At 43.6% G+C, this 24,982-nt stretch overlaps 1 protein-coding gene across 2 annotated transcripts in view; it reads left to right on the forward strand.

Moving 5' to 3' along the window:
• Positions 1-24,982, forward strand: part of akt3a (v-akt murine thymoma viral oncogene homolog 3a) — a 136,002-nt gene that overhangs the window by 9,290 nt on the left and 101,730 nt on the right. For both annotated transcript variants that reach the window (XM_029765201.1, XM_029765200.1), the window contains exon 2: positions 4,209-4,470. In XM_029765201.1, coding sequence (XP_029621061.1) covers positions 4,425-4,470 — 46 coding nt within the window. In that variant the 5' untranslated portion in view covers positions 4,209-4,424. The remainder of the gene's footprint in view (positions 1-4,208; positions 4,471-24,982) is intronic.

Genomic DNA, 24,982 nt, shown 5'->3' on the forward strand with positions numbered 1-24,982 from the left:
GATTTCTTATCTTACATCTGCAAGCAGAGTCTGAACATCAGACAGGATGGCATTGTCTCCCTCAATCTGTGCAATGGCTACTGCTATAGGTTTCAGGCTTACCACTCTTTCCCAAAATACATCATCCAGGAGGATCCTCTTGATGGGGCTGTCCATACCGGCAGACTGTGATATGGCCATTTCTTGGAGAGACACCTTCCCCTCCAGGAGACTATCAAGCATGATGACAACACCACCCCAATGGGTGTTGCTGGGCAGCTTCAATGTGGTGTTCTTATTCTTTTCACTTTGCTTGGTGAGGTAGATTGCTGCTATAACTTGATGACCCTTCACATACCTAACCATTTACTAGGCTCTCTTGTAGAGTGTATCCATTGTTTTCAGTGCTATGATGTCCTTGAGGAGCAGATTCAATGCATGAGCAGCACAGCCAAAGGGTGTGATGTGAGGGTAGGACTCCTCCACTTTAGACCAAGCAGCCTTCATGTTCGTTCGCAGCATTGTCTGTCCCCAGTGGAAATACCTTCTGTGGTCCAAGGTCATTGATGACTGCCTTCAGCTCATCTGCAATGTAGAGATCGGTGTGTCTGTTGTCCCTTGTGTCTGTGCTCTTGTAGAATACTGGTTGAGGGGTGGAGATGATGTAGTTAATTATTCCTTGCCCAGGAACATTCGACCACCCATCAGAGATGATTGCAATACAGTCTGCTTTCTCTATGATTTGCTTGACCTTCACTTGAACTCTGTTGAACGCTGCATCAAGCAAATGAGTAGATGAAGCATGTCTGGTTGGAAGGGTGTGTGCTGGGTGAAGAACATTCAGAAATCTCTTCCAATACACATTGCCTGTGAGCATCAGAGGTGAACCAGTTGTATACACAGCTCGAGCAAGACATTCATCAGCATTTCTCTGACTACGTTCTACCATTGTGTCCAAAAAAATTCTGATTCCAGGAGGACCATGAGCTATTGCTATTGTTAAGGTGTCTGATTCATCATTTTCACCCCGAATAGAAGTAGAGGGACTTTTGTCAGAGGTTGCTCGTTGTGAGCGCTGAGGGAACTTTATGCACTTGGCCAGATGATTCTGCATCTTTGTTGCATTCTTCACATATGATTTGGCACAGTATTTGCAAATGTACACAGCCTTAACTTCTACATTAGCTGCAGTGAAATGTCTCCACACATCAGATAGTGCCCGTGGCATTTTCCTGTAGAGATTATTTAAAAAATTGTAAAAAAAAACAAATACAATTCCATGTACAGATAAATAGTTAAGCAGTTAGATTAAACAACTCCTTTGTAAGATACAGGTGAATTAACACTCCTCAGTTAGCTGGCTAAAGAAAGCTAAAACCCACATGGTAGCAAAAACTAACTAGCAGAAATTGTTAACAAGTTCAAAATGATTTAAACACACTTTGCTGTAGGCTACTATTTTCAAAAAATCATGAATGTCATATAAAATATATTCACCCCACCCAGTATTGTAATGAAAATGTACCATAAAGCATGTAGTCCTTGGCTCAGACAGTATAGTACTGAGGGCTCAATAGCATCTCATTAGTGTGCAAGATCTTGAGAAACAGCTGTACATGTGATGGAAGAATGCACTGTGCATGCAGAGGGTTGCAATTCCATTGAATTGGGGATAGTTTAACAAAAATATGCCGCAAGACCTAGAATTGCCTTGTGTGTATCCCACAAAAAAGGTTCACTGTTATAAACTAACTTTTTTTTAATGAATTTAAGCAAAATTCCCCAAATTCCCGGGCTTAACTTCCCATGGAAAATTTCCAGAAGAATTCCGGGAATTTACCGGAAGGTTTCCGACCCTTTGCAACCCTAGTTATGACACACACATAAAATAGCATGCGTGTATAGGTTAAGGCTATGACATACTGTCCTGTATATCATGTAGCCTACGTTTACAGTACAGTAATCCAATGAATTAATATTGTCTACTGGTCAGACACTTCTGAATTCGTGAACGTCAGAGTGACCACTGCTTCTAATACTGTTTGGAACAATGGTTATATTGCACCTCCAGTGAAGACAAGGCATACTACTGTAGCAGTACTAGAGACTGTCACATGACCCTCTGAGGCTTCTGTTGTAGCTGGTCATTAGGTCGATAGGTTAATTGGTGCTTTGAACTCCTCGGTGTCGAACAAATTTGATTGAACAATTTAGTGGGTCTGTAATGTTTTTAGAACATGCTGTTTTCAGAAGTAGTAAGTAAGTAACCACTCTGGCAAAATCAATACTGCTCTAGTGGTCTTGGGAAATCAACTACTGCTGTTGAACATTAAACACATAACCTAGTTAAAGGGATACTTCAGGAATTTGGCAATGAAGCCCTTTACTTCTCCAGAGTCAGATGAACTCATGGATACCATTTTGATGTCTCTACATGCAGTTTGAAGGAAGTTGCTAACTAGCATTAGCGCAATTGCTAACTAGTGTTAGCACAATGACTGGAAATCTATGGTAACTGCTAGCATGCTAGACTTCTAGTCATTCTGCTAACCCTAGTTAGCATTGGCTCACGAATCTAAGTTCCTTTTTGATTAGATGATAGCTTAGATAAATCAGACTTGAGTCTCCAGCTGGAGACTTGAAGAAGAGGCTCACTCAACAGCCTTTTCGATGGAAGTTTTGAAAGGTAACATTGGGTCATTGACAACAGTGTTATTTTTAGGAATGGCTTATCGTATCCTAGAGTTTCAGGTCAGTGATGTGCCCCCACAGCCCACACAAGCCTCTCCCAGGCCTCTACAGCCTCCATCCTGTTCTCCTGGCTTCTCACCAGAGGCGCCAGCTGCCCACCCACTACCACCTCCAATACTACCACCGTTTATGAATGAATCCTCAGGCCTTAGCTCAGATCAGATGAGAGAGGAAGTAGCCGAGTGTCATACTGTTTTACTCAGGATCTTAATTTAGCCCTCTAGTTAAGGTGCTGGGGGGTTTGACCTCTAATAAGGAAGAATGTTTCCTCTGAGTGTGCTTACTAGTCTAGTCATTAGTGGAGTAATGTCAGCAAGGTATTAGATTAGATAGCATAGGTGAGAAGAGACATTGTTTGTTTTTCTTTCCTGTTTGTCTGTTTCATAAAATCCGGGGTCAGCTTGCTCTTCACCCTGTTAATCCTTGAGAGTCTAAGCTGGGTGAGGGGGGGATTGCTTTAAGATAGTCATACCAAGGATCATTTAGCTATTTGATTTTGAATTGTAGGACCCCCTTAAGGTATAAAATATATATATATATATATATAAAAATTGGGAGGAAACATATTGAATTTGGCCTTATTAGCCCATAGAGACGTATTGAATAACAGCTTCCTACATGGATAAACAGATAGTCCAAAAAATTATCAAAAGTAAGTTTGTTCTGAAGGGTCTGTCCTATACCTGAGAGATAAGAAAGATCAGAAAACAATTTTTTATTTATTTATTACATGTATTTAGCCTCTTATACTTCCATAAAAAAAATGTAACTGGTACTTGGCTACCAGTTACATTTTGAACACACCAGATTGTGTTCGTGAGAGTCTCATCTTTCATTAGAGGGGTCATAATAGTTTGTAGGCAAAACCGTTCGTATGCTACAGATGTTTCCTTGACAATACTTTTTTTTTTATAATGGTCTGATTAACATGGTGGATTGAGATGCAGCCCAAGCAAAAACAACTCATATCTCTAGCTTAAACTGATGGATTTTGATGGGGATTTTTTTATTATACCAATTATATTTCTGCAGGGGCGCGGACATCGACTCTATGGGGCTAATAGCATAATCAATACCTTTTTTGATGCTTGATTGACTTTGTTTTATCTTATTGGCCATTTAGACAAGAGGGAACATTTAGGTTAGATGTTTGTCACTTTCTTTTATCCTGTTTTGAAAGAATATAAGGATATAAAAAGACCAATAAAGACAGGAACATTGCAATATAGCTGTTTAATAAACAGCATAGGAATGTGGTTCAGGGATGAATAGGAAGTATCAACAGGAGAGTCCAACTGCGGAGGGGAAAACAATGCAACAAGGGAAAAGCAGCTTTGGTGGGATGGAGGGATGTTATTTGGCTTCACAATGACTGTTGTTTGTCATGTCAGATTGTGTAAGAATGAAGGGGGAAAGGCAAAGAGAGAGACAGAGAAAATAATCCATGTATTATTTTTTCCCCTGTTACTTCCTTCCAGGCTGAGTCACCACTGGAGAGTGGGAAGGTCTGGAGAGAAAGAACGAGAGAGAGAGGGGAGGGAGAGAAGAAACAACCACGAGAGGAAGAGAAGACGCGACACACCACTTGTATGTGAGTGTGAGAGAGAGCGAGCGAGAGCAACTGAGCGAGCTGCCGGGAGAGCGCGAGTAAGGGAGGGTGAGAGACACCGCCGGCATCGAGGCTGGGAGGCACCATGAGCGATGTCACCATCGTCAAAGAAGGCTGGGTGCAAAAAAGGGGTAAGTAGTACCTCTCCTCTTATGGGCTGTTTTGTAACCGACTGGGATGAGTGAGAGTGAGACAGAACATGGAGATGTGTTTGAGAGTGAGAGAGAAAATGAGTAAACACATGGATGGGTGATTATTCTGTGTGTCTCCCCAGGGATAAGTCTCTTTATTATGGTTGGCTGGCTGCTTTACGCCAGGGCATGGCTTCAGTCTGATTGTGTCTGAAGAGAACAGTGTGTGTGGGTGTATGAGAGGAGAGGGAGGGGAAGGGAGAGCACACAGCATGTGCCTGTAGTATGTACATGGGTTTTCTGAGTGTCTGTCTGAGCTTAGCTTGCGGAGGTTGCGTGCGTGTGTGTGCGTGCGTGTTTGGCTGCTGTTGCTAAATGAAGGGGAAGGACTGCCCCAGTGTTGATGTTGCAAGGCTGTTTTACTCCGATTTGACTTGGTCTCCCCTACTGTGTGTGGAATAGAGACAGAATTGCATTTGCCTTAAGCTGTTGTCTGCTGCCGGCTTCTGCTTCTATGAGACATGAAACAACCTCCCTTGTCCCTGACTCAATGCTAGTGTCCCTTTCTGGTCCTAGTCCTCCAGGGGTGCTGTGCTGAATCTGACATAAACCCAGAAGAGAGAGAATTAAGATTTTTTTGAAAGATTTGTGTAATTTCTCAGTTAATTTAATAAAGTTTGCGTTAGATTTACTTATTATTAAATATTTCTGTAAAGCACATTGTGTTGTATTCCATGTCTGAGATGTGCTGTATAAATAAAGCTTGAATTGATGTTATGCACTTGGCCTGTTGCACAACAGCTCTGACATGTGAGGAGCATGTCATCACAGGGTCGTGGGTCACTGGCCGGTTTCTCTGAGTCTGTTGAGATCTTTTGATGAAGACGGACAAGACATCACCCCTGGTCTACACTGGTCTTGGTGCCTTGCGCACTCTGTCTGTCTCGGTCTCTGTCTGTTTGATGGCCTTCTATTCCCCCTCAGTCTGTGCCCTGGGTGGGTGCTCTCTCTGACAGATTGAGTGTTCAACGTTTTTCTCCAACCACCTAAACATTCTCAGTGCTGTGCTAAATTAGAGACAGCCTTAGTTTGCCTTACATCCTTAGTAGAGGTCGACCGATTATGATTTTTCAATACCGATGCCGATTATTGGAGGACCAAAAAAGCCGATTTCCGATTAATCGGCTGATTTAAAAAAAAAAAAAAATGCTTTCAATTATTATAATTTTTTAAATGTATTTGTAATAATGACAATTACAATAATACTGAATGAACACTTATTTTAACTTAATATAATACATCAATAAAATAATTTAACCTCAAATAGATAATGAAACGTGTTCAATTTGGTTTAAATAATGCAAAAACAAAGTGTTGAAGAAGAAAGTAAAAGTGCAATATGTGCCATGTAAGAAAGCTAACGTTTAAGTTCCTTGCTCAGAACATGAGAACATATGAAAGCTGGTGGTTCCTTTTAACATGAGTCTTCAATATTCCCAGGTAAGACGTTTTAGGTTGTAGTTATTATAGGAATTATAGGACTATTTCTCTCTATACGATTTGTATTTCATATACCTTTGACTATTGGATGTTCTTATAGGCACTTTAGTATTGCCTGTGCAACAGTATAGCTTCCGTCCCTCTCCTCGCTCCTACCTGGGCTCGAACCAGGAACACATCGACAACAGCCACCCATGCAGAGCAAGGGGAACAACTACTCCCAAGTCTCAGAGCGAGTGACATTTGAAACGCTATTAGCGCGCATCCCGCTAACTAGCTAGCCATTTCACATCGGTTACACCAGCCTAATCTTGGGAGTTGATAGGCATGAAGTCATAAACAGCGCAATGCTTGAAGCATTGCGAAGAGCTGCTGGCAAAATGCACGAAAGTGCTGTTTGAATGAATGCTTACGAGCCTGCTGGTGCCTACCACCGCTCAGTCAGACTGCTTTATCAAATCATAGACTTAATTATAATATAATAAACACACAGAAATATGAGCCTTAGGTCATTAATATGGTCGAATCCGGAAACTATCATCTCGAAAACAAAACGTTTATTCTTTCAGTGAAATACGGAACCGTTCCGTATTTTATCTAACGGGTGGCATCCCTAAGTCTAAATATTGCTGTTACATTGCACAACCTTCAATGTTATAACATAATTACGTAAAATTCTGGCAAATTAGTTCGCAACGAGCCAGGCGGCCCAAACTGTTGCATATACCCTGACTCTGCATGCAGTGAACGCAAGAGAAGTGACACAATTTCACCTGGTTAATATTGCTTGCTAACCTGGATTTCATTTAGCTAAATATGCAGGTTTAAAAATATATACTTATGTGTATTGATTTTAAGAAAGGCATTGGTGTTTATGTGCAACGATTGTGCTTTTTTTGCAAATGCGCTTTTGTTAAATCATCCCCCGTTTGGCGAAGTTGGCTGTCTTTGTTAGGAAGAAATAGTCTTCACACAGTTCGCAACGAGCCAGGCGGCCCAAACTGCTGCATATACCCTGATTCTGTTGCAAGAGGTGACACATTTTCCCTAGTTAAAAGAAATTCATGTTAGCAGGCAATATTAACTAAATATGCAGGTTTAAAAATATATACTTGTGTATTGATTTTAAGAAAGGCATTGATGTTTATGGTTAGGTACACGTTGGAGCAACGACAGTCCTTTTTCGCGAATGTGCACCTCATCGATTATATGCAACGCAGGACAGGCTAGATAAACTAGTAATATCATCAACCATGTGTAGTTAACTAGTGATTATGATTGATTGATTGTTTCTTATAAGTTTAATGCTAGCTAGCAACTTACCTTGGCTTCTTACTGCATTCGCGTAACAGGCAGGCTCCTCATGGAGTGCAATGTAAAGCAGGTGGTTAAAGCGTTTGACTAGTTAACCGTAAGGTTGCAAGATTGAATCCCCGAGCTGACAAGGGAAAAATCTGTCGTTCTTCCCCTGAACAAAGCAGTTAACCCACCGTTCCTAGGCCGTCATTGAAAATAAGAATGTTTTCTTAACTGACTTGCCTAGTTAAATAAAGGTGTAAAAAAACAAAAAAAATCGGCCCTAATTAATCGGCTATTCCGATTAATCGGTCGACGTCTAATCCTTAGTTTGTGTGTGTGTGTCTGTCCAAGCATGTGAGCAGCGATGGCACTGGCTGGCTCCAGTCACTCTTGCCACCCCATTTGGTTGAATTATGAGCCCCTAGTCCATGTCTGACACACTTGAGTTGATTTAGAAGACTCCAGGTACACTCCTCTAGCTCCTGCTCTCTCATTGAGCTGCTGCCTAAATAGATTTTTATGGACAAAATACAAGTGGTGAAGTGGATGGTCAGTGGACCTTAATGTCTGATGTGATTTGTGGGGTTTCTGAACCCCAGGGGTTCTGCTACAGACTACAGACTTATTATAGCAGGATCTCTAGCTGTCTTGGTCCTCTGTAGCTAAGTTGGTAGAGCATGGCGCTTGCAACGCAAGGATAGTGAGTTCGATTCCCGGGACCACCTGTATGTAAAATGTATGCACACATGACTGTAAGTCACTTAGGATAAAAGCGTCTGCTAAATGGCATCTATTCTAGATGTGATGAGCCACATTGTGTTCTGGGGTTTTAGGCCTGCAGCACAGTCACATTGTGTTCTGTCTCTAAAGCTCCCAGAGCTCATGTCTGTCTATCAAAATGGAATACAGCTTTTTAGGAGGCGTCTGCATGCAATTTTCCAGACCATAGTACAGAACCATTATTCCAATCCTTTTGTAGTCTTACACAGTGTCAAGGCTTGCAGTTTAAGTGCTATTTGATGGTATTGAAGTATTGATCCACTCAAAGCAGAATTAGCCTAAACAAAGAAATTAGCTTAAGGACAAAGCTTGTTTTTCATCAGACATGATTGAATCAAGGCTTTAAGCTCTGCAAGGGATTCCAGTGAAATGCATTGGGGGGGGGGGACAACCAGAGGCACGGGTGGGAGCGAGGACAACCAGAGGCACGGGTGGGAGCGAGAGTGCTGTTGAGTTATCTGGGAAATGTCTGAACCTTAGAGCTTTATAATACTAGCAGTGCATAGGTCATGAGAGTGTGCAGCCGTTGCATCGGTTTCAATGCAAATCACACGGGTAGGTGAGTGAAAAATAATGCAGTGTATGACACAACACTGTCTGAACACGCTAGTAATATTAAGCATAATCACACCGCGTGTGTGTGTGTGTGTGTGTGTGTGTGTGTGTGTGTGTGAGTCAACTTCTCGGAGCCTCCCAGATGTGCACATGCTCCAGAGCTGTCCATTCCATCCCATATAAGGCCATGTGGGAACCTGGGGGATCCGTTCAAACCTCCCTCCCTGGGAGGGGAGGGGCCACGCCTTCCTCCAGCCATGCAGCCTGCAGATGGGGAGACGAGAGGAGAGTAGCCTCGGCCCTAAGCTGCCTGGGAAACAGAGCACGTTTTGTTGGGCTTGGACTCTGGCCAACATGACCTTGTTCACCCTCTCTTTCTCTGCCCCTCCCTCTCCTCTCTCCATCCTTCGCTCATCTATTTTCCCTCCGTGCTCTGTCCCGCTCCATTCTAACCGCCTGCCTTCCTGCTTGTGTTTCCCTTGCTGCAGTAAAGTTATTTTGTCCCTGGCCTGAGACAGGCTGTGTCTACTGGGTGAGTTTGTGAAAACAGAGCTGTGATACAAGGGAAAGGGGGGCGTCTGGCGGTGACATAATTTCCTGTTTACGGACCAGCTGAATGGGTCTCTCTGAGAGGGGGCCCGCTGAAGAGAGGATGATTGACCAGCTCCTCTGTCCTCCTCCCTGCATTACATCCCTCCATCCATCCATGCTCTCACACTCAATTCACTAAGTGCTGATTGAACTCTGGGCCAATGATGTCCTCATACCCTGGAAGCAGCAGATCGGAGACGAAGGTAGAACAATACACTACTAGGCTCTATTCAGTCCGAATCTGTAAACGGGTTTCCCGGTTCAATCAAAAGCAGCATTCTTCCATGTGTGTATTATTGCAACCCAAAGTGAATTGTTTTCAGCTACTTCCTGAAATCCGGTCACTGGGTTCGTTGGAATAAGTCCAACTGCTTCCGGGGCTCACTTAAAGACATGTATTAATATAATCCGATGACTTTTGCAGTGTGGCTCTCCTAGATATCTCCCTCACAGATCTACATGGATTCTCTCTAGCATATGGTGAAGCACAGAGGGAAGTGGATGGCATCTGCACCATTCAGATAAGCATCCCACATGGCCCCCTTGGATTGGTTCTGGACGGCGTGTCTGTGTCATCATCTCTGGTTAAGAGCAGACCTCCCTGTCTGTGTGTGTGTGTGTGTGCATAATGAGTGCTCTGGGGCTGCTGGGATCACATGGCTGCTCTGCTGCGGTCTCAGTCAGAACACTGATGGAACACTGTGTACTGCAGGGGTTATGACTGGGGAAAAAGGGGAGTGGGGGTGGGAGGGGGTGGAAGCTGTGCGGAGGCATGAATGAAGCTCTCTCTCTCTGACTCTGACCTTGGTGGTACCAGCTCTGCTGACTGTGCTATACCTTCAGTCACCTCTGGCAGGGAGAACCCATCTGACCCCACACAGAGCAACACTTCAGTGGCCACTGCACCACTCCTCTGGCTCCTCTCTCCCCCTCCGCCCAGGCCTCATGGTGGGGGGGGGGGGGAACTCCCTGGAAATCTCCTCCATGACTCAGAAGAAAGTGAGACACAGACAGCAGCCAATGTGATGTGACCTGTCTGGTCTGTTTCCATAATTTGCTATCAACTTATCACACTTATGGTACATGTCTAGCTGCTCCTCCCCTCTCCAAGAACACTAGTAGATAATACAGTATGGCTTCACTACTATCAGACCTGTCTGCCTCCAGTCTTCTCCTCACGATGGGCCCCAGCGTGCGTCTGCCTGCCTGGTAGCGGGTTCCATCTACGCATATTAAGTGGAGGAGTGCAGCCTCCACAGTCACGACTCAGCCTTTCGTGCGTGTCTGTGTGATGCATCAAGGACACACACAGACAGACTTACTGTATATACAGAAAATTGTCTAGCTGGCTGGCTGGCTGGGAGAGGTCTTGCTTGCTGACTGGCTGGGTGGCTTGCTGGCAGTCTTGTACGTGACTAGCTGGCTGTACGTGACTTGCTTGCTCACTGTCTTTCTGGCTGACTGTCTGGGTGGCTGTCTGGTAGAGTTCTTATGTGACTAGCTGGCTGTACGTGACTTGCTTGCTCACTGTCTTTCTGGCTGGCTGTCTGGGTGGCTGTCTGGTAGAGTTCTTACTTGCTTGTTGTCTGGGAGAGTTCTTACTTGCTAGCTGACTGGGAGAGGTCTTGTTTGCTGGCTTTCTCTGACTAGCTGACTGGCTGGGAGAGGTCTTGCTTGCTGACTGGCTGGCTGGCAGTCTTGTCTGACTAGCTGGCTGGGAGAGGTCTTGCTTGCTCTCTGTCTTGTTGGCTGGCTGGCTGTCTGGGTGGCTGTCTGGTAGTAGTCTTACTTGCTGGCTGACTGGGAGAGGTCTTGTTGCCGGCTGTCTGTCTGACTAGCTGGATGGCTGGGTGAGGTTTTGCTGGCTGTCTGTCTGACTAGCTGGCTGGGAGAGGTCTTGTTTGCTGCTATCCAGGGACGGGTGCAGGCCAGAGGAACAGGGTTAGGGTGCTGCTGACTCATGGCCCAATCCAGAACCATGACTGCAGTATTTGTCAGTGTGTGTGTGTCTGGATGGCCCAGGGCTGGCCTTCTCTGATGATTGTGCTGCATTATTATTAGTCATCAGCCTGCTGACTGATGTGGTCCATGTGTTCTGATCCTCAGATAGTGGATCACATAGTACTAGACTCAGTGCTCTTCATGTTGCTCTACTCTCATCCATCCCTCTGTCCAAACTGCACTCTGTGTGTGTAAACGTCTGCTGCGTGTCTTGTCTGTGTGTTGAGCCCTGTCTGAGCAGGAGAGAGGACTGGGGAGGTTGGAGTGTGATGCATTTAGGCTCTAAATGCTATTGGCATGTCTATGTTGAATGTTGAAGTGCTTGATCTTTACCAAATATGATGAAAATGCCCGGCATGTGTTTACTCTTACTTTGTACTTGTGACCTGTAGCAGGAAATGTAAAGGACAGGATAAATATCCATATGACATGTAATTTAATGTCTATCGGCTACATGTTTCAAACAGACCACCATAGTCCCTGTGCCCAAGAAAGCGAAGGTAACCTGCCTAAATGATTGCCGCCCGTTGCACTCACGTCGGTAGCCATGAAATGCTTTGAAAACCTGGTCATGGCTCAGATCAACACTATCATCCTGGAAACACTAGACCCACTCCGCTTCAGATACCGCACCAACAGATCCACAGAGGACGCGCTCTCAATCGCACTCCACACTGCCCTTTCCCACCTGGGCAAAAAGACAGCTATGTGAGAATGCTGTTCATTAACTACAGCTCAGCGTTCAACACATAGTGCCCACAAAGCTCATCACTAAGCTAAGGATCCTGGGACTAAACACCTCCCTCTGCGACTGGATCCTGGACTTCTTGACGGGCCACCCCCAAGTGGTAAGGGTAGGTAACAACACAGCTGCCACGCTGATCCTCAACACTTGGGCCCCTCAGGGGTGTGTGCTTAGTCCCCTACTGTACTCCCTGTTCACCCACGACTGCGTGACCAAGCACGACTCCAACACCATCATTAAGTTTGCTGACGACACAACAGTGGTAGGCCTGATCACCAACAACAATGAGACAGCCTATAGGGAGAAGGTCGGGGAACTGGAAGTGTGGCCAGACCAACAACCTCTCCCTCAATGTGAGCAAGACAAAGGAGATGATCGTGGACTATAGGAAAAGGAGGGCCAAACAGGCCCCCATTAACATCGACGGGGCTGAAGTGGAGTGGATAGAAGTTTCAAGGTCCTTGGTGTCCACATGACCAACAAAATATCATGGTCCAAACACACCAAGCCAGTTGTGAAGAGGGCACGACAATACCGTTTCCCCCTCAGGAGACTAAAAAGATTTGGCAAAACTGAGTTCCCTTTTGTTCCACGGTCCTACAAAAGGGGGACTGCCAGTCCCCATATTTTCAAAAAGTTGCACCATCGAGAGCATCCAGGACCTATATACTGGGCGGTGTCAGAGGAATGCCGAGAAAATTGTCAAAGACTCCACAATCACCCAAGTCATAGACTGTTGTCTCTGCTACCGCACGACAAGTGGTACCGGAGCGCCAAGTCTAGGACCAAAAGGCTCCTTAACGCTTCTACCTCCAAGCCATAAGACTGCTGAATAAATAAGCAAATGGCCACCCGGACTATTTACATTGACCCCCACCCCTTGGCTTTTACACTGCTGCTACTCGCTGTTTTATATCTATGCATAGTCACTTTACCTCAACTAACCTGTACCCCCGCACATTGACTCGGTACCGGTACCCCTTGTATATAGCCTCGTTATTGTTATGTAATTTTCTTATGTTACTTAAAAAAAAAACACTTTAGTTTATTAAGTAAATATTTTTCTTAACTCTATTTCTTGAACTGCATTGTTGATTAAGGGCTTGTAAGTAAGCATTTCAAGGTAAGGTCTACACCTGTTGTATTCGGCGCATGTGACAAATAAAATTAGATTTTTTATTGATTTAAGGCTTACTGAATGAAGAGCATGCTTTGATAAAGTTGGCTTTATTAGTTGTAACAGTCTAATGATAATGGAAGAGTTATTACTGGCCATACACTAGATAAGTAACAGAGCATTCCTCCCGAAAGGAGCCTCAAAGTTAGTTTTTTCAGTGAAACACTCTCTACTTTTTAATTAGCAAATGGTTGTTTTCATCTTGATAGTCAACATCATTTCCCATTATCTCCTTTCTCTCCTCTCTGAATGAGACTTTAACTCTCACTGAAGACATATTTCACTGTGTGCAGTCAACACATTTATCAAAGTAGTCAGAACAACAACAGGGCTGCATCGAACGGCTTAAATTACTTCATCAGAACATTCCTCTCCCTCATTAAACATTCCTGGAATGTTCTGTCTGCTTGCTATCATCGCTGGCACTCAATCATCTTCCGCCTTCCGTCATACCATCCAGAGAGTCTTCTCACTCATTCTCTAGATCCAGTATCCCCCTGCAAGGCTAACATCCACAGCATAGACCAGCTTAAATTTCAAGATGGTACATGCTGGTCATGCTGGTGTGACCAACATGGCTTAGCTAATTAGGCTGGCTGACCAGCTGGTGATGCTGGTGACCAGCTCATGCTGGTATGCTTGTGACCAGCTTATGCTGGTACTGGATGCTGTTGATGCTAGTATGCTGTTGACCAAGCTGGTCTATGCTGGTCCAACATGGTCTAGCTCAGGGGTGGACAACTTTGATGGGAATGGGGCCACAAAAAAAGTGAACTCATGAGGGGCCGCAGTGGCACACGTGTCTGAAAACCCGCATCCATACCCACACATGCAGTCAGAACCCGGCCCTAGCCTTTTGGGGGCCCTAAGCTAAATTTTGTTGGGGTCCCCCCCATTTGACCATGATTACTACAAATGGATATGGTCTAGTGGCCAGCTAACATACCAATCTAAAAATGTTTTGCTTTAATGGGCTAATTGAGTGACAGTCAGTGACTGACATAACGTAACTGCTTATGCAGTTATGATGAAATTGTGCCTTGTGTATCCTACTATTCTAACTCTTAACAGTAAGTTGAGAGCAAAGCTGAGTTCCCGACTGAGTTCCCTTTTGTTCCACGGGCCTACAAAAGGGGGGCTGCCAGTTGCCCATCCCAGGTCTAGCTGGTCAAGCTGGTCTGGCAAAACCACACCTATTATCATATTTCCCAGCATGCTCTATTGCAGTTAGATTTGTTTTGAATTGTTTGTTTCAATATCTTTTTGGTTTGTTGTGTTTTTGCATGTACATTGATTTGATGAATTAATCTTATTCTACACAAAGATAAATAACATACATTTTGGTAGACTTATTAGTTGGACTTATTCCACACGTTACTGAAATGGTTGTTCCCATTTAGATGGTTTAGGTAGATTTATTTACTCCTCTTTCTAACCCTGGCAGTCATTCTGAATGCAGGTTGTGGGTGAATACAAGTTTTAAATTGTTGGATACCCCCCACTTAATAGGAATAAAACATCACTTTGCAAGCCAGCAGAATGTTACTTGCAGGCCTGTTGTGGCCACCGTATTAGGGAAAAACAAATCCCTCAAATGAAGGCCTTATGATATATGTCATGTACTGTCTTTAAATAATAAAGCACTTTGATGCTGGTCACCAATGTCCAAAACCCAGCAAAGGCACCAGCGAAGGCACCAGCAGAATCACAATGAAGGCACCAGCAAAGGCACCAGCAAAAACACCACAATGAAGGCACCAGCAAAAACACAATGAAGGCACCAGCGAAAACCCAGCGAAGGCAGGTGACCAGCATAATCAGCCTATTCTGGTCTATGCTGTTTTTTTCAGCAGGGATGTTCTATAGCAGGGCTGCCCAACCGTCTTCCTGGAGATCTACCGTCCTGTGGGTTTTCAATCCAAACCTCTTCCTGGAGATCTACCGTCCTGTGGGTTTTCAGTCCAACCCTCTTCCTGGAGATCTACCGTCCTGTGGGTTTTCAATCCAAACCTCTTCCTGGAGATCTACCGTCCTGTGGGTTTTCAATCCAAACCTCTTCCTGGAGATCTAGCGTCCTGTGGATTTTCAATCCAAACCTCTTCCTGGAGATCTACCGTCCTGTGGGTTTTCAATCCAAACCTCTTCCTGGAGATCTACCGTCCTGTGGGTTTTCAATCCAAACCTCTTCCTGGAGATCTACCGTCCTGTGGGTTTTCAATCCAAACCTCTTCCCGGAGATCTAGCGTCCTGTGGGTTTTCAATCCAAACCTCTTCCCGGAGATCTACCGTCCTGTGGGTTTTCAATCCAAACCTCTTCCTGGAGATCTACCGTCCTGTGGGTTTTCAATCCAAACCTCTTCCTGGAGATCTACCGTCCTGTGGGTTTTCAGTCCAACCCTAATTTAACACACCTGATTCTACTAATTAGCTGCTCAACAAGACCTTAACTGGCTGAATCAGATATGCTAAATTAGGGTTGGACTGAAAACCTACAGGACAGTAGATCTCCAGGAAGAGGGTTGGGCAGCCTTGTTCTATAGGGTTCCATTGGTACATATTACCAGGCCCTTGTTTCTCTGCTCATAAGCTGGCTCAAATTTGGTGTTTGTGAAGCGTTGCAGGATCATAGAGTTCACTCCTGTAATGATGAGCTCAATGTCAAGAGTCTGATGACTCAAGAGTCAGGAGGATGGATACCGCAAAGAGAAGGAGTGAGAGGGGGAGAGAGACCACTCAGCCATGTCTGTCTGTGCTCTTTCCCCGTCCAGTACTCGGGTTTCGGGGGCAGACAGGACAGGACCTCTGTTCAGGGTCTTATCAGGGACGGACATCTTGGCTAGTGTGACCGTGTCAGCTGCCACCCGCCTGAATGGTGCCATTGAAGGGGAAAAGGAGCAGGGGCTGGCCCATACCTATGGCACTGTTAGGCTGATCCTGGGTCTGGGGGGGGGCAAGGCTTAGAGGCGAGAGCAGTAGGGATGGGGGCTGGTTTGACTCAAGATGTTGTTACTTTTTTGGTTCAACCTCTGAGGAACACTCATGGTATTGATTGGCTTTGGCTAAACTCATGGGTGTCTAATGGGTGTCGATCTGAGAGAGCGCGTTATACCCTGGAACGGGTCTCTTGCTTGGAACTGCCTTTTACACAACGCTCAAGGACTTTAAATGGAAACCTGTAGGAAACGTTTTACTGAAGCAGAGAGGGAATGTTTTTTTACTATTCTTCAACAACGTAGAACTGTCAGCCTGTGTTAAAATATGATTAAAATACAAAAAAAGTGATTGCGTTGAATTGTTTTGGGGAAATTAACATAGACATGGTTTTAAAAAGGTAGTGGTAATATTAAATTCAGTACCGAAATTTGTAGGCGCCTTAACTTACCCTGTCCTGCGGCTCAAGTTACCCCATACACGAGTTGTGCCAAGATACTTTTTTGTAGAAGCTATGTTTTCAAAACTGTAATGTTTACATGAATTTCTATTATTTCCAGGGATACAAAGCATCCTGAAATATATGTGGATCTTTGTCAGAAATAAAACTATATTTCCCTTGATACAGTGATGCTGCCACTAGGCGCCATGGCAACTATAGAACCATACATTTCCCAAAATGAATGTTGTTTCTTAAAGTTCTCAGAACTATTTAAGAACATTCCCAATGTCAAACCATTTGGAGAACATTCCTAGAATATTGTAATTAAATGTAACCATGTGGGAAACGTTCTGTTAAAGTAATGAAATGTTTTTTGTCAAGTTCCTTAAATGTGGTGAGAGTATTCCAAAGCTAAGCAACTATCCTGCACCGTTCCCAGAACATTGTGGGAAGGTTGCATGCAGCATGTAACATTTACATTGTAGTCATTTAGCAGACAGTCTTATCCAGAGCGACGTACAGTTAGTGCATTCATCTTAAGGTACCTAGGTAAGACAACCACATATCACAGTCGTAGTAAGTAAAACATAGAAGTGCTTTAAATACTCATAGGACAACAACACTCTCACCAACCTCTAAGAAACATGTGGTTCTTAGAACATTTTGTGCTAGCTGGGTAGTAGAGTATTTGGACTCTGCCGGTCTTTGCTGCATTGACACATACGTATGGCGTCTTCCATAGGCCTATCCCTACCTAGCCAATCAGAGCTGTTGTGTTGTAGACGCACTCGGTGTTGTGACACTGATCGTGTGTGTGTGTGTGTGTGTGTGTGTGTGTGTAGGACCTCCTTTGTTTTTAATCCGAGGATATAGTGGCCATGCTCATAAATATGTAATCAGCTGTGAGCCATTAGGAAAATTGGGATACCATGACAGAAGTCTTCATGGTTGATGCCACACACGCATGCAGTATCTGCTGGCCTGAGCTATCAGCTTAGGCAACAGATACTGATCAGTCGTGGTGATGACGCGTTTGCCTTTAGCAGTGGAACATCCGAACTATACGCTCACTTTTCATTAAGTGTTCAATGAATCTTTCATGGGAAAGTGTCCCACTCCGGCATTAGTATGGAAGAGTCAAGCACAGACGTGTGCACGCTGTTCTGTGAGGAGCAGTGGTTGGTTGGGATCACTGAGGTATATACAGTATACTGAACAAAAATATAAAATAACATGCAACAGTTTCAACTATTTTACTGTGTTAAAGTTCATATAAGGAAATCAGTCAATTGAAATAAATTCATTAGGCCCAAATCTATGGATTTCATATGACTGGGCAGGGGCGCAGCCATAGGTGGGCCTGGGAAGGCATAGGTCCACCCACTGGGGAGCCAGGCCCAGCCAATCAGAATGAGTTTTCCCCCACAAAAAGGGCTTTATTATAGACAGAAATACTCCTCAGTTTCATCAGCTATCAAGGTAGCTGGTCTCAGACGATCCCGCAGGTAAAGAAGCCGGATGTGGAGGTCCTTGGCTGGCGTGTTTACACGTACGGCTGTGGCGGTCATGAAATTTCGTCAGCCAGTGATTGCCAAGCAAATAACTGCCGCTCTCACGGTAATTGACCGTTAATTAACATAAACACATTCAGCATCTCAAGCCACTGATGCAGACCTTTGGAACATCTGCATTTTCAAAAGTCTAATAAATCCGTGTAATATAGCCTACACCTTCACAATAAATCCAGAATTTAGACAGGTCTAAAGAAGCATGATATGAAGAAAATGTAGTCTATTTCAGAAGAACAGAATAGCATACTCTGAGTTGTCCTTATGTTAGGTCCTCATCTGGCTGTGGGCTACGCTAGTTCATTTAGCAGACACGATTTTCTTGCAATTCCCGTGCATTATTTTATTTAATTTTATAGTGTGAAGAATACAATTGAACAAAGCTGAATAAAATAGAAAGGATGTTTTCTGCAAACGATTTGAGGGAGTGCGCACACTATTCTATGTTGAGCAGTTAACAAAGAAACATGTACTCCTATGCTTAATTTAGAGTTAATAATGTAACTTTAGTTGTTCTACAAACGTTGGGCTATATGTTTTGATTTTTAATAAATTCTAAGGCTGCATGATACAACTCTAATAATGATTTGAAAAAAGTTGCATGAAAGGCATGAGCTCTGTTGTTTTTTTGTGCAGGTTTTACACACTTCATCAGCCTCTCATTCACAATTTCACAAGCACTTGATAATGCCTCAAATTTTCTGGTGTCATCCCCTTTGTGTGGCCATAATGCCCCTTAAAAAAAATCCATGTCTTTTGCTGCCAGTGGCTGTTGTGCCCTTGGGCTGAATATAATAATTATAATTCCCTTCTCCCTGAGTGCTGCATGCTCCAAAGCACCTCTCACTCATATGGCTCTCCATCACGTGATCAGGTCTTTCTCACAGGCTACAAGTGGAGACCGACACATTGGGAACACAACTGCACTCGTCCTTATCCAATTCTGAGGTGCATATCGAAGATATTGTAAGAACCGTCCACATTTACTTTGTCAGCCAACAATAGTTGGCTGACAAAATGGCATAGTATAAAAGTTGACCTATTCTGTGCAAGAAATAAATATTCCAGTCTGGGACAGTTGTGGAATGCGATAGATCCCAAATTAATACAACCACTTTTAACATGAGTCTTCAATATTCCCAGGTAAGAAGATTTAGGTTGTAGTTATTATAGGACTATTTCTCTCTATACGATTTGTATTTCATATACCTTTGACTATTGGATGTTCTTATAGGCACTATAGTATTGCCAGCCTAATCTCGGGAGTTGATAGGCTTGAAGTCATAAACAGTGCAATGCTTGAAGCATTGCGAAGAGCTGCTGGCAAACGCAGTGAAGTGCTGTTTGAATGAATGCTTATGAGCCTGCTGCTGCCTACCACCGCTCAGACTGCTCTATCAAATCATAGACTTCATTATAATATAATAACACACAGAAATACAAACCTTAGTTTCCGGATTTGACCATATTAATAACCTATCATTTCGAAAACAAAACGTTTATTCTTTCAGTGAAATACGGAACCGTTCAGTATTTTATCTAACGGGTGGCATCCCTAAGTCTAAATATTGCTGTTACATTGCACAACCTTCAATGTTATAACATAATTACGTAAAATTCTGGCAAATTAGTTTGCAACGAGCCAGGCGGCCCAAACTGTTGCATATACCCTGACTCTGCATGCAGTGAACGCAAGAGAAGTGACAACATTTCCCTAGTTTAATATTGCCTGCTAACATGAATTTCGTTTAGCTAAATATGCAGGTTTAAAAAAAAATACTTCTGTGTATTGATTTTAAGAAAGGCATTGATGTTTATGGTTAGGTACAGTTGTGCAACGATTGTGCTTTTTTTGCAAATGCGCTTTTGTTAAATCATCCCCCGTTTGGCGAAGTTGGCTGTCTTTGTTAGGAAGAAATAGTCTTCACACAGTTCGCAATGAGCCAGGCGGCCCAAACTGCTGCATATACCCTGATTCTGTTGCACAGAACGCAAGATAAGTGACACAATTTCCCTAGTTAAAAGAAATTCATGTTAGCAGGCAATATTAACTAAATATGCAGGTTTAAAAATATATACTTGTGTATTGATTTTAAGAAAGGTGTTGATGTTTATGGTTAGGTACACATTGGTGCAACGACAGTGCTTTTTTCGCGAATGCGCTTGTTCAATCACCCGTTTGGCGAAGTAGGCTGTGATTCAATGATAAATGAACAGGCACCGCATCCATTACATGCAACGCAGGACAAGCTAGATAAACTAGTAATATCATCAACCATGTGTAGTTAACTAGTGATTATGTTAAGATTGATTGATTGTTTTTTGTAAGATACGTTTAATGCTAGCTAGCACCTTACATTGGCTTCTTGCTGCACTCGCATAACAGGTAGTCAGCCTGCCACGCAGTGGATGGAGTGCAATATAATCAGCCATGATCGGTGTCCAAAAATGCCGATGACCGATTTATGAAAACTTGAAATCGGCCCTAATTAATTGGCCTTTTAATCAGTCGACCTCTAATTGTGATAACATACAGGAACTCAAGTCCTTTTGTTCACCTGACCTAGTGTCACGTAGAGTAGGCCAGAAGGCTAAATTGGATAACCTAACCTCTATCAAAATAAAAAGATGGTGGAGCCGCAAAAGTTCTTCTGTGCAAAGGTGTTTATGAAACAATATCACAATATAACATTTACAAAATTATATCATTACTGACAGTGTCTTTCAATATGGCCATTTACATTAATGAGCCATTCGGGGCAGGCTCTACAAAGTCAACCCAATTCCCTTAGCTCGGGTCCTTATCCAGCATACCCGTAAACTACAGAGATGGAGAGAGGAACAGAACAAACAAACAACGCGCTCATCCATAACATCTAACTATAATAAATATTGTATTATATTAAATTATATTATATATGAACACTTGTCTGTATATTTCTTTATACTTAAATTATATTAAATATGAACACTTGTCTGTATATTTCTTTATACCATAACCGGTTACTGACGTAAGTGTGAAATGTATGTACTAAGAGAAGTTAACTTGTGTGTCGACCCACATTGTTAACTTATCTGATAACGGAGCAGGGAGGAGTGATGAATGTGTGCGTGCGTTAAAGTACCAAATTCTGGCCACGGCCAGTGACGGACTTCTACGTCACACCTAGAATACCTCACAATCAAATGCAGACCGTATTACCTCCCAAGAGAATTCTCTTCGGTTATAGTCACAGCCGTGTATATTCCTCCTCAAGCCGATACCACGACGGCCCTCAAAGAACTTCACAGAAACTCAAACAGGAAGTACCCGTGCTAAGGACTATTCAACGCTGGTCTGACCAATCGGAATTCACGCTTCAAGATTGTTTTGATCACGCAGACTGGGATATGTTCCGGGTAGTCTCCGGGAACAACATAGACGAATACACTGATACGGTGACTGAGTTTATCAGGAAGTGTGGCTATTAAACCTACCCTAACCAGAAACCATGAGTAGATGGCAGCATTTGTCCAAAACTGAAAGCGCGAACCATCGCATTTAACCATGGCAAGGTGATTGTTTGTATTCGGCCATATTCCCAATGTAGTTTTTCCCTCTAAGGCAATCAAACATGCAAAATGTCAGTATAGAGACAATGTGGAGTCGCAATACGAAGGCTCAGACACGAGACCCATGTGGCAGGTTCTACAGACAATCACGGACTTCAAAGGGAAAACCAGCCATGTCGCAGAATGCGTGCTCAGCCCCCCCTGTACTCCCTGTTCACCCATGACTGTGTGGCCATGCACGCCGCCAACTCAATCATCAAGTTTGCAGACGACACAACAGTAGTTGGCCTGATTACCAACAATGACGAGACAGCCGACAGGGAGGAGGCGAGGGCCCTGGGAGTGTGGTGCCTGGAAAATAACCTCTCACCCAAATTCAGCAAAACTAAGGAGCTGACCGTGGACTTAGTCCTATATCGATATAACCTGAAAGGCCGCTCAGCAAGGAAGAAGCCACTGCTCCAAAACTGCCATAAAATGCCAGACTATGGCACATGAGGACAAAGATCGTACTTTTTGGAGAAATGTCCTCTGGTCTGATGAAACAAAAATAGAACTGTTTGGCCATAATGACCATTGTTATATTTGGAGGAAAAAGGGGGAGGCTTGCAAGCCAAACACCATCCCAACCGTGAAGCACGGGGGTGGCAGCATCATGTTGTGGGGGTGCTTTGCTGCAGGAGGGACTGGTGCACTTCACAAAATAGATGGCATCATGAGGATGTAAAATTATGTGGATATATTGAAGCAACATCTCAAGACATCAGTCAGGAAGTTAAAGCTTTGTCGCAAATAGGTCTTCCAAATGGACATTGACCCCAAGCATACTTCCAAAGTTGTGGCAAAATGGCTTAAGGACAACAAAGTCAAGGTATTGGAGTGGCCATGACAAAGCCCTGACCTCAAACCTATAGAAGATTTGTGGGCATGGGATTGTTTTGCACTTTTCGCACCAAAGTACGTTCCGTTTTAGGAGAGGAGTCTCCTTCCTGAGCGGTATAACGGCTGCGTGGTTCCATGGTGTTTATACTTGTGTACTATTGTTTGTACAGATGAACATGATACCTTCAGGCGTTTGGAAATTGCTCCCAAGGATGAACCAGACTTGTGGAGGTCTACAATTTTTTTCCTGAGGTATTTGGCTGATTTTTCTTTCGATTTTTCCCATGATGTCAAGCAAAGAGGCAGTGAGTTTGTAGGTAGGCCTTGGTATACATCCACAGGTACACCTCCAATTGACTCAAATGATGTAAATTAGCCTATCAGAAGCTTCTAAAGCCATGACATCATTTTCTGGAATTTTCCAAGCTGTTTAAAGGCACAGTCGACTTACTCTATATAAACTTCTGACCCACTGGAATTGTGATACGTTGAATTATAAGTGAAATAATCTGTCTGTAAACAATTGTTGGAAAAATTACTTGTGTCATGCAGAAACTATAGTTTGTTAACAAGAAATTAGTGGAGAGGTTGAAAAACGAGTTTTAATGACTCCAACCTAAGTGTATGTAAACATCCGTCTTCTACCTACCTACCTACCTACCTACCTAAAATACATTTTTTTTAGAATATACCTTTATTATTCCCCGCAAACCCTTCCACCCCTCCCCCAATTGGAGTAAACTAAGAAACAATAACACTAAGGCTTCTACCTTCAGTTTATACATATTATACAGATTTTACAGACACAATCTATTTTACAATAGTTATTTATATTTTTGTTCAATATTTGAACTGGAGACAGCATCCAAGATGGCCGGCGGTTGTTTTCAAAGTGTGCTTCTATTACGTAACCCTGGGGCCTTGGTTGGGACCCTGGGGCCTTGGCCCTCACTCACATTCATCATAGTTAGGCTGTCAGATGACTGCCATGTATGTAGCACATCTGGCTACAGTATGATGCTGGACTACATTAGAATAGGCAGGCAGGAAAGCTGTGCTGCTAACAGCCCAATGAGAATATGCAAAGTCAACTAAGTCTTCAGTGGATGTCATATGAGGAAGAAGGGAAGAAAAAACGTCCTGTCATCTTTCCCTTGTTTCATGTGTTCTATCTTTCTGTGTGAAAGTAGTCCTTTCTGTGTGAAGGTAGTCCTTTCTGTGTGAAGGTAGTCCTTTCTGTGTGAAAACAGCTATGCATCTCAAGCTTCCCCTCAACTGCTAATCTTCCGGCAGCAGACCGGAGAAAAGCCACATTTTCAATGGCAGAGAGCTGCTGCTCATTTCCAATTTGGAAGAAGACAGAACAGAGAACCGTTTTGCATCTGGCAGGTAGGCACTGGAACTGGAACCCCAGAAAGACGAGTTATTTCTAACTGAAGGAAGGAAGGAGGCATTTAGACTCATGTCTTAATTCAACTTTTTTTTTTAAACCATAGATTTTCGGCTGGGACGAGTTAGGATGGGACATTGATACACCAGGTATATGATTGGATATGATTTTAGAATGGTAACCCAGGAGATTAATGGCAGTGAGGGTTGAGGTGAGGCTTCCTGTCGAAGGTCACATCCACACTTTCCCACATTAGCACTTAGGCTACACAGAGTTCTAAACTGTATAGGCCAAGTATCTCAGAAAAGGAAATCCTAGATGCGTATTATCAATGTCTTCAAGACATGCTATAATGAGAGGCAGTAGGATGTTAAAATACATAAACCAAAATGATGATCCATAGTTCTCTTTAATCATGGCCAGAAGATGCACTGTAGCATGTGTAGAATAAATGGATGTGTGGGTGGGTATGTCTATGCATGGGTATGCCCCTGTGCTTGCCTGTCAGTACAAACCCCTCAGCAGTGTTGAGACATCAGTGATGAGCGAGTGGGCATTGGGCTGCTGTGCACCCATCCCCTCGCTTCCAGCTGGACGGCCATCTTGGCTCGGTGAGTTCAGTGAGTTCAGTGCTGCTGGAGCCGAGTGGATCAGGTGGCAGTGCCAGACCGCTCTGATATCAATCACCCGCCGCCGCTGTCTTTGTGTCGCCCATTTCTCTCCCTCTTGACTGCAGCACAGAGTAGACAGTCAAAACACCAGTCTCTTTCTCCTCTTTCCTTACCTCTCTGACTTTCGTCCTCCCTTTCTTTTTTATGCATCTCTCTTTTATTCTCTTCCTCTCTCATTTACATACAACAGTGATAAACATGCACACTCACAACCACACACAGCCACACACAGCCAGCTTGCGCCAGCCACACTGACAGACACTGGGGGCTTTTGTAGTGAATGACATCCACACTCGCATCCGGAGGAAGGGATACAGTGCGGTTTAACAAACTGTGTACATTGTTGAGCAGTGACTCACTCACTTCTAACTGTGTGGAGGCAGTCACCAACAGAATGTTGTATTCTTCTATCTGTGACAATCACAACA

Source organism: Salmo trutta, chromosome 10, assembly GCF_901001165.1.
Source record: "Salmo trutta chromosome 10, fSalTru1.1, whole genome shotgun sequence".
NCBI classification, from domain to species: domain Eukaryota; kingdom Metazoa; phylum Chordata; class Actinopteri; order Salmoniformes; family Salmonidae; genus Salmo; species Salmo trutta.